The 10,391-nt window shown below is 39.8% G+C and overlaps 1 protein-coding gene across 2 annotated transcripts in view; it reads left to right on the top strand.

Moving 5' to 3' along the window:
* Positions 1-5,369: 5,369 nt before the first annotated feature.
* Positions 5,370-10,391, top strand: part of LOC117938964 (proton myo-inositol cotransporter-like) — a 64,029-nt gene continuing 59,007 nt past the window's right edge. The window contains exons 1-2 of one of the 2 annotated variants that reach the window (XM_034863964.1): positions 5,370-5,398; positions 6,226-7,009. In XM_034863964.1, the coding sequence (XP_034719855.1) occupies positions 6,442-7,009 (568 nt within the window). In that variant the 5' untranslated portion in view covers positions 5,370-5,398; positions 6,226-6,441. Of the gene's footprint in view, positions 5,399-5,990; positions 7,010-10,391 lie in introns of those variants that run through there. The other variant, XM_034863963.1, reaches the window with a different exon arrangement.

The raw sequence follows: 10,391 nt of genomic DNA, 5'->3' as shown, positions 1-10,391 counted from the left end.
AAAACATCACCTTATAGACATGGGAAATATATTTGGTCTGTCAAAATAAATCATTAGGTATATTTGGATGGAGCAAGAACCCATTGATTAACTCAGAAATAGCATCAGTGAAGGAATATGACTTTTAACTCAACTACTGTACTTAAGTGCAAATTCAGGATACTTGTACTTTACATGGGTGTTTTTAACTTGTGCTACTCAATAGTTCCACTCCATTATATTTCGGAAGTTAATATTGTATCTTAAGCTGAAAACAGGGAAGTTTTGTTTTTTTACAATTAAAAGTTAATATTTAGTGATTGATGGTTCTCAAAGGACAGCGACCCTACAAACGATTTGATGATCCTACAGAATATGAGGCATTTCTGTAAATTAAACTACCCAACATAAAACAAAGGAGTTCAAATGGGCACAACCTTGACCATCTAAAGCAGTAAAATGCAACATACACAATAATGCAGCAGTAATCCAGAAACATAACTAGCTTCTTATGGAATGCCGTTTAATTTAATATTAAATAAATGAATAAATACATAAATAAATGAATAAATACATAAATAAATGAATAAATACATAACTACGTGAATACATAAATACATATGCCTTAGACATAGCTACATCATAAAATAAGTAAATGTGGCAATAATACATAAATGATAAAATGTAAATATTCACATAAAATGGAATCAATTAGTTAAATAAATATATTAAAAGGTTTTACTTTTATTTCATTGTACTTTTATTGCATACGAATTTGTTTTATCATGAATCCACATTCATTTAATTCTGTGGACTTTTATTTCCTAATGCCACATTTATTTTTTTCCCTCTTTATTTAATCCAGTTGTTGTATGCAAATTAGGGGGCGTGGTTATCTCTCACATTCATAAAGGAAGCCGTGGAAGCTGCAGCTCACCTATTCTCGGTAGTGGTGGGCGATACTGCAAAATTTGGTATCGATCCGATACCAAATACATATAGGGTCCGTATTGCCGATACCGATACCAATACGATACTTTTTACTTAAAAAAATACTTTTGTGTAGGGGAGAGCATTTCATTATTTCAGAGGTGAATGAATGATCAATTCTTTAGGCAATATTTTTTTTATTAATGTATTGAAGTGCACACAATTATTAGTTATTAGTCACTGTAGAATGAATACAAACCAAATTTTACAGCCTTTTAAAAAAAAAAAAAAATAAAGAATAACAAAAATTTCGCGATGTCTTATTCTTGAGCAATCGCAATAACTAATGCACAAGACGCAATATGACATGACTAACATAATATTAGCCTACTCTTACAAGCTACCTGGGTATTCTCTGCCTCTCTGAAATGACTCTCCCAACGAACTCTGTCTCTGTGCCGGGGGTCCTCTGTGGAAGTGCATTGATTTCCCTCCTCATTTCTTCGTTTTTGTAGATCAGCATTTTCCTTGTCATGTGTTTTTAAGTGTTTGTATACGTTTGTAGTGTTGCCACAGTATCGAATGCTCTTTTTACACGTATCACAAGTTGCAGTATTATCATTTAGTGCCGTAAAATAGCTCCACACAACACTTTTCTTCCTCTCGGCCATCCTGATCTCTCATTCAATGTGCTATCAGTCTCGCTGCTCCTCTGTGCGTTGTGTCAGTGAGTCACGTGACGACACAACAACGAATCACAGCAGAGGAGCAGGAGGGGGAGGAGGAGCAATGTGGGCCAAGACGTGAAAGCGCCGTTTGCTCAGGAAGGTGGAAGACACAACTAAAGGATAGTGAACGTAGAGGAGAGATATCTAAATTAAAATATCGATTCAATTACAGTTGTATCAATCAAATACCAATACCAGCGTTGGTATCGATACTATCGATATTTAGATCGATCCGCCCACCCCTAATTCTCGGGTAAACCACCGACTAGTGCCGACCAGCCGGAGAAACACACGACACAGGTAGTTTAGTGGTTGTCTCGAAGCGCAGTGGGTACAGAGCACCGGGGACTGCCCATTTCGCCGACGCTCCATAGTTCTGACCTCTCAATAGCCCGAATTAATCACTTTTGTTCAATAGCCCACTGGTTCGACGTCCCTTTATTTTGGAAAAATAAATCGTCTGCTTTTTATCAGAGCAAAGTTGATGAAAACAGCTTCATGTTGCTGCTGGGCACATAATGAGAGCAGTGAAACTAACTGTTGCAGTAAATGACCCATGAAACAAATGTCCCATAAAACAAAAACAACGTTGGCTAATAATAAATTCCGTTAAACTGCATGGTTGGGCAATAATTGTCATTTTGTCACATGACTATTGCCCAACCCTCGGGCATAATGTGCCTTGATTTTAAGATAGCTAGCTTTAGGTCAGATTTCTCACAAACTCCAGGGAAATATACTTGGGTCTGTTAGCTGGTGGCTTTCGACTTGTTTTTCACTTTTCACCAGCTAGCTAGTCTTGGAATTTAATTGAATGAACCCTGAGAATGGAGCAGGATTTAGCTCCAACACTAGCTAACGTTAAATGCTAACTTGACATTTGTGCTGTACTTGTAACGTCAACGTAAGTGTACAGAAGATTTGTCAGTTTTTTGCTGTTGCTAAAACAGCTTAACGCTACCTGCTGCTGGAAACAAGGTTACTCATAGCTGTGAGACTGAACACAGTTACAGTTAAAGTGCTCTAAAACAAAACAAAAATAAGAAGCTAAAACAAGCTAAAAAGTTGTGTAAAATTTCTGAGTTAGGTGATAATTGTGTTGGGTTTGCTTTCATTGTAAGGTAGCGTTAACGTTAGAGAGTGCCATCCTCTTTGGTGTCCGAACACGGTATAATTGAACTGGCTATAGTTTGCTAGCTAGAAAATTGTCTTCTAGATGGTGGCTGTCGACCTTGTTCACCAGCTAGCTAGTTGTAACTGTATCTGTTTTGGTGGTGGACAGCTAACTGTTAGGGTAGGCCTACAGAAGGTGTATCAGACAGTGTGAGACTGTTCAACTGAAAGTTGAGCTAAAAGATGAGCTAAAAGGAGCTAAGCTCTGTAGAACTGCATTTTTTCTGATAATTTCTAGCGCGTTCATCCCTGTGTTCATGTCACATGTAACATTAGCCATTTGATTCAGTGTTGATAAAGTATGAAAGTTGTTGATATTGAGTGTGAAAGCCTTAACGCAGACAGCATAGCTACATTTTGACTTGTAGCCTGTAAGAGAAAAAGCACAGGTGTAAGTATTTACATTAATTAGGGATTTGTTCCATTGGCCTCAGTGAGCCAGTCCAAGACGCTTGTACAATACAGTAGATGGAACTCGCTCAACTAAATTAAGGTATTTGTTATTAGTGGGAATGCTGATTCATACTTTAACCTACAGATGCCAAACAAACTTTAAAATGTTCCCAAAATATTTAGGTATTCAGGGTGTGCTTTTCAGTTTGACATATATTACAGTTTTTGTGAAAAAGCCGTTTAAGTTTAGTGTCTGTCTGTTTCTCTCTCTGTCTATGTTTCTGTCTTTCTCTGTCAGTCTCTTGGTCTGTCTCTTTCTCTTTCTCTCTCTCTCTCTCTCTCTCTCTCTCTCTCTCTATCTCTATCTCTCTCTGTGTGTGTGTGTGTGTGTGTGTGTGTGTGTGTGTGTGTGTGTGTGTGTGTGTGTGTGTGTGTGTGTGTGTGTGTGTGTGTGTGTGTATGACAATTCTCAAATGGCCTTAGTGAACCGCATAAATATTACCTTAAGTTCTAGAAATGGACGGGGCATTACACATCATATTCAGTGAGCAGCAAATGTCACACACCCTACCGTCCAGCTGCATACCAGCAGAACTGTTTTATAGCTACTTCAAATTGTCATTGTACAGGAGAGAGAGAGAGAGAGAGATAAAGCTATATGATGAAGATTCCGCAGTGATTACATTCTGATTTCTCCTACTCTGCATAGTTTTTGATTTTTAACTATTTTAAGACAAGGGAAAAACATTTCTCTTAGTTTGATTTCATTTAAAGGCTTTGCTGTTCATTTCCAAAGAGACAGAGAGAAAAAAACAGATTTGTGCTACGTGCCAGCTGCACAAATCTTTTTTTTTTTAATTATTCCACATCTTTTTTTACATTCAACTTAATTACAACCATTCCAACTTTTCCGACTATTCTCACTACTTCAACTACTTCTTACTGATTTAAGCTAATCATTCAGTTTAGCTTTAACAATTTAGATATTCAACATTCCCACACATTTTCTGCAGGAAATGCATTTCCTAGTTAATGTTTTAAATTACATTCCTGTTACTACTACAGTACAATCTTACATGTCAAAATGCCTGCTGTGAAAAGATACTGCTCTGTCACCTCAATGGGAACTGTTATTACAAAATGATCCCGTCCACAGGTTGCGGACCAGTCTTTACACATAGTTTCTCCCCCAGTTTCTTCTTTTTACAGTTGGTATACACAAAGACAGAGGATTGGTTTTTCTTAAGCCCATAGTTTCCCTTTAATATGGCAGGTCTACTTCAGCTAGCCTGACAGACTTAGTTTGTGTTTAGTGCAGCAATGCACATAGGGGTGTTTTTAAGATTAGGCTTATTGATTATGAAAACTTGATAAAAGATAAATGACTCAGTTGTAGGCTTGTGAATCTGACAGACAATAAGGATCTTGTGTGTGTGTGTGTGTGCGCGCGTTTTCCCTAAGATGCAATAGGCCACATCTTGCTCTGTAGTTTTTCCTCTTAGGAAAAATAAAATGCTCTGCATATTTTCTAGTAATGAAACATTTTGAGAAAAATTAGATATCAAGTGTCCCGATTAAAGAGGAAAGAGTTATGTTTTTTTTAAATCCTTTTAGGAGCACAAATGTGCTCAGTAAATTTAATGGGAATCCCAGCATGCATTTTCAATGTTTCCTCCCTGTGTATGACTGTGTGGAAATGTATTGAGGTTATTGGCAATATAGGGTTGTCAAAATCTTAGCTGTGATCCATATTTAACAGAATCTAGCCAGTAGTTGTCGAGTCTAAGACTGATCGACAGAATGAGTGACGCACATCACCACTCTTGGACCCTGCTACTCAGCTGGTGTCACAAGGTTTATTTCCCTAAAAGATACATTATAGGTTTTTACCATGAAACCAGGGACAACATTATTATTGTGCAGGAGACTTGTCCCATAATTGCTCTTCTTCTCTAATGGGCCCAATCTTTGACCATCATGAGGCTGTTCTCGTTCTCCCAATTGTGTGACACCACTGTCCACATTGCGGTCCCCTCCACACATAAATGCATTTATTGTGTTATAAACCTGATCAGCAGACTGGAGAAGGTGGGCAATGATGATGGTTGAGTGTGTGAAGGAGGTAGTTCTGATAATGAGAGCCTAGGGTTGATTTAGTGAAATATGCCATGGCTACCCAGTTCTTTCATTAATGTGTATACAGATAAGGTAATCAGATGTACAGAGATGTTATTGCCTTAAAAACCTCTTGTAGGCCTGTGTCTGTAAGTGTGTGAGACGTCCCCTGACTGTCATCATGGACCTGTAATACTAGAGTGAGACCTGCAGGGGCAGCTGTTTTTCCACTATTTCAAAAGCAGCCTGTTGTACAGTAACAGGTGAAATATGGTGATGAAAAGCCTATTTGAAGTGTGTTTTTTCATCATTAAAATTCGACTGTATTTAAGACATACTGTATTTTGATAAATAGGTTGCATGAATCTGTATCTATAAGTAGCCTGTGAGTGTGTGTGTGCGTGTGTGTGTGTGTATATATATATATATATATATATTTTTTTTTCTTAACGTGTTACACAATACTTTAGATTTTACTTGTAGGCTATGTTGTGTATCATGATCACACATGCACATTTTTTTAAATTTTTTATCTATTTTTTATTTCACTTTCTTTTTTCTTTTCTTTTTTACAGGAAAGTCATTAAGAACAGGTTCTGACGGCCTGACATGTGGCATAGCCACAAAGGGAAAGGTAAGGAAGGCTCTAATTGCCCTACATTTATATTTCAATAGTGATTTTAGTGGAACCTACTGCATTGTTTTCTATTATTAGTAGGCTTATAGCACTTCAGTGATGCAATAGAATTGTAGCAGACTAAAATCTCGCCGTAAGCGATCAACTCCAGCATCGTGCTTCCAAAACAATATTTATTTGCGTCATGCCGACGCTGGTAGTGACGATCTGCTCAACTACACGCCTCCTATCTTACCTTTCCTCCCCACTCTTCATCAACTCTCCCATCAGGACCACATGGATGTGACGCGTTGATACACAACACCCTGGAGAACAACTTTATCCAGCAGCCAGCGTTCAATTTGGGAGTGGTTGTGGATAACCAACGCGGCAGTAACTCATAACTGAGGGGGGTGGGGTGGGAACATTAGTTAGGCGTGTTTGTATTTTCTTGTTTTGAGGCATCAAATACTACTAAGCAGCCCTGTCCTGTATTGTATTTCCCATATGTCGCGCAAACAGGTCGACCATGACTACAATCTCCGTAGTATGAGCAACCTGATGGGCGAGCGGTGGAAGAAAGTGAGCGACGGAGGAGAGCGGAGTCTGATCAAGGCTCCGTCCAGCGCCAGCCTCAGCAGCCAGGGCGCCTCCGCCGCGACCTCCGCCGCAGGTGCGCCAGCAGCACCCCCCACTTCCACCGGGGACCTGGAGAGGGCTGCCCGCAAGCAGTTCCAGCAGGATGTCACGCCCGGCTTCGTCTACGTCCTGGCCGCGTTCTCCGCCCTGGGGGGCTTCTTGTTCGGCTACGACACCGGGGTGATCTCCGGGGCGATGCTCCTGCTGAAGAGGGAGCTGGACCTTAGCGCTCTGTGGCAAGAGCTGCTCATTTCAAGTACTGTGGCCGCGGCCGCCCTGTCCGCCCTGCTGGGCGGCTTCCTCAACGGGCTCTTCGGGCGCAGAGTGTGCATACTGCTGGCCAGCTTCTTCTTCTCCGTCGGTGGGATCGTGCTGAGCACCGCCCCTGGCAAAGAGGTTCTCCTGGCGGGGAGGCTCATCGTCGGAGTGGGGCTTGGTAAGACATGTGTTCAACATGCTCTCTGTCCCTTCAGTGTGTCATAACAGATGCTTGTTTGAACATGTCCCCGTTTTTTTCTTTCTCTTTTAGCCTACATTGTGTTTTAACCCAACAAACTGTTGCATGTAGTGATAGCAAAACACATATAGTTATGCCCTTTTAGTCTTTAAGTCTTGTCAAACGACATTAGCATATGCATCAACACAGTCACTGATGTCAAGACAAAGCAGGTCTTAATTGGAAACAGGTCAATTAATCTCAATCTAGTGGCAGCACTTTCAATGTTAATGGTTGGCTGACTTTATTGATTTTTACATTTACATTTTGTCAGAGTTCAGAGGTCAGAATCTGCTTAAGGGCACCTTAAGGCCACAGACCTCAACCCCCCCCCCCACATCCCAACATGTAATGGGTTGGGTTGGTCCCTCTTCTCTCTGCCTCTTCCTGCCTCAGGCCTGATATTTGCAATTACTCACAGCTGCTAATTACACAGCGTAGCCCTCTGCTGCTCAGACTGCTTGCCACTGGCTGTTAGACAACTTGCTGTCTTTATTATTAACCTCATTAAAGTTATTATTTGATTTAGAGAAAACTAATGGAATGATAAATAAGAAGCAGATATCACAGGAAGGAAGCTAGAGATAAAACACACAGGAGATTTTTGGTGTCAGTAAGGTCACTGATGTCAGAATTGCATTTCTCCGATTGGCTCCCTTCCTCCTTGCTTCTTCCTTTTCCTACACAAGCTCAGCTTTTTCTTCCCTTGAATCATCCCTCTCTCTGCCTCTTCCTCCCTCCACTCTCTGCATGCTTTTACATGCAACTTGCCATTTGATCAGAATTCAATGTATCCCAAATTATTTATAGTGGCTGCTCTTACTCATGAGTCACATCCTCTGTGGAAAGGGCTGTTAAAACTGGCTTTCCAGTCTGAGTGCTACGTTGATGGCACTCGTACGCCGCCTTCTTTGAGAGTAGTAGAAAGGAAAACAGTGTAACAATTTATGTTACAACTGTATGACACTAATTAAAACAGATAAGATAGGCTTTGTTCAGAGTTTTTAGAGATTGGAATGGAACAGATTCACGACACAGTTAATGGACAGTTGTCAACTATTAGTTTTTTATGGAGATGGGTGCCCATCAACAGCCAGTTTGAATTTATAATATGCATGTACTGTAATGTTAACACTAAACAATTGTGGCAGTAATGCCATTTGAGTGTTTGTGATTGTTTAGAAATACCAATAATGAAAGTTAAGGGAAAGAAAAATGCAGAAAATGCAGCAGCTAAACACTTCATTTTCAAGCTCTGATAGATAACTTGTGGAAAGACCAATCACACGGGTCATTTCAGCTGTTACATTATAAATGGCTGTTTCATTATAAGTATCCTCTCCCCTTGTGCAACTGCAATCTTTTCCTATACAATCATCTTTATTACACAAGCATGAACAAGCTGGCTCTGATAGATAATTAACACATTCTGGCACCACAATTAGCTACTCGAGACACTAATAAGGCAACATTTTTCATTGCATGCAATTATTTTGGCGGTGCCTGTCACCCCACCCACTCAACTTTAACGTGGCCGCCAGTTCTCAGGAAAACTAACTGCTTAGCATGTCTGAACTGAACTCGCCATGAAGGTCATCAGAGCTGTTTGTACACGCCAAGCCTTGCCTCCCTGCATTTCTACTCATAACCGGTTGTTGTTGATCTGACCTTTGCCGGATAGCAGGGTCTGTTGTGTGATACGAGCTGTTGCTATAGTCTCAGCAAGCAGATGGGATTGAACCAGAAAGTTTGAAATTGTCAAGTTATTGATTAATCCTTGTCAAGCCTGTCAAAATAAAAGGCTTTCTTGCTTCAAAGGATAGTTGTAGAAAGGTGTTCTCTCATACCCATAATCTGTCTTGGATGTGTGATTTTTGATGTCTAAGGAGGAGATGTATTTTATAATCAAGCAAAGGAATTTACTCAAGCCAATTTTGGACTAGACTGAGTGACTGCCAGGGATAGCCGAGCTAGCACTAGCACCTGGCAGCCAATCAGCTAGCATGTTAACTTGTGGCTCTGTGGGCTATCAGTGCAGTTTGAAACCCTACTGGCTGTTGGTTTTATGATGTTGTTTTAGTCACATTGCATTAAAAGATGTGTAGCAATAGATACATTTCATTTACTACTGACAGTGACAATGGAAATGTTATCTTTAAACCATAAATATTTTTTAGGGGCAGCAAAAACAAACTGTGGACACAACAGTGACATACTATCACCTTTTAGCGTGGGCGCCCGGATAGCTCAGTTGGTAGAGTTGGCACCCATACATAGAGGTTTACTCCTCGATGCAGTGGGCTCGGGTTCAACTCCCACCCGCGGCCTCCAACTGCAAGTCTTCAGCTGTCTTGTCAAAATAAAGGCCGAAAAAGTTGATATAGTGACTTGTTAGTAAGCCCAGCTGATATTGAAATTTGAAAGTTTAAAGACTCCTATCAGGAGATATCATCCAATGGGAATTTTCCTTACACAACCCATAACCAAAATAAACATTCTGATTAGGTTCCCGTTACATTTTTAACAGTTGCAGTTGCAGCAGTTGCAGCCAAGACATGTATAGGGTATGACATCTTACTGTTGAAAAATAAACTTAAAAAGATAAGAAAAGCAGCAGATTGATGAACAAGCTTTTTAGTACAGTTCTAGAGTTTTAGTACATTCCCAAGGACAGTTCTTTCTATGCTTTTTGTGTGGCAACGGTTAGATTTAAAAGGTTAAACACAGACACACATAATATGTATAATGGTGTGTGTGTACAAGTGTTCTGGCTCCAGCAGTTTCAAATGTTGTAGCACGGTTAATTACATTGTGATAGCATTGAGGTTTGACAATGAATTGGTGGGTTTATATAATTATATCGTCGTAAGTAGGTGGAAGCTAAGTGTGGACTTATTGAGGAGTTTGTTTATGCGCATATTGTCGTTTTGTAAGGTGGAAATCACATCATTGAAATGTCAAGTGTTAAAGAAATTAATTGGTTTCGGTTTGACATTTTTCCATTTTGAGATATATTTTACAAAATGGTTTTATAACAACTTGAATTTCATGACCGATTTTGAAGTTTCATCATGAACACCGTCACATGGTATAGTGCGGGATAATTTGTTTTTAGATAACAATTGTCAAAATCCAGTGTGATATTAGACACACTTTAATTAACTTAATTAAGAAAGAGCACAACCTGCTTTTACCACTAAATTCAATCAGCTCTCCCACCACTTTATTTGGAGGAGTTTGCGAGGATGCTCCATTAGCCACTAATTAAATTCCTCCATCACAACCAGCTACTTAGTACCTGAAAATGTCCTGCATGCATCTT

The sequence above is a fragment of the Etheostoma cragini genome, chromosome 23 (genome assembly GCF_013103735.1).
Source record: "Etheostoma cragini isolate CJK2018 chromosome 23, CSU_Ecrag_1.0, whole genome shotgun sequence".
In the NCBI taxonomy this organism is placed as follows: domain Eukaryota; kingdom Metazoa; phylum Chordata; class Actinopteri; order Perciformes; family Percidae; genus Etheostoma; species Etheostoma cragini.
The sequence above is the reverse complement of the archived record's forward strand: the minus strand, read 5'-3'. Positions and strand labels throughout refer to the sequence as shown.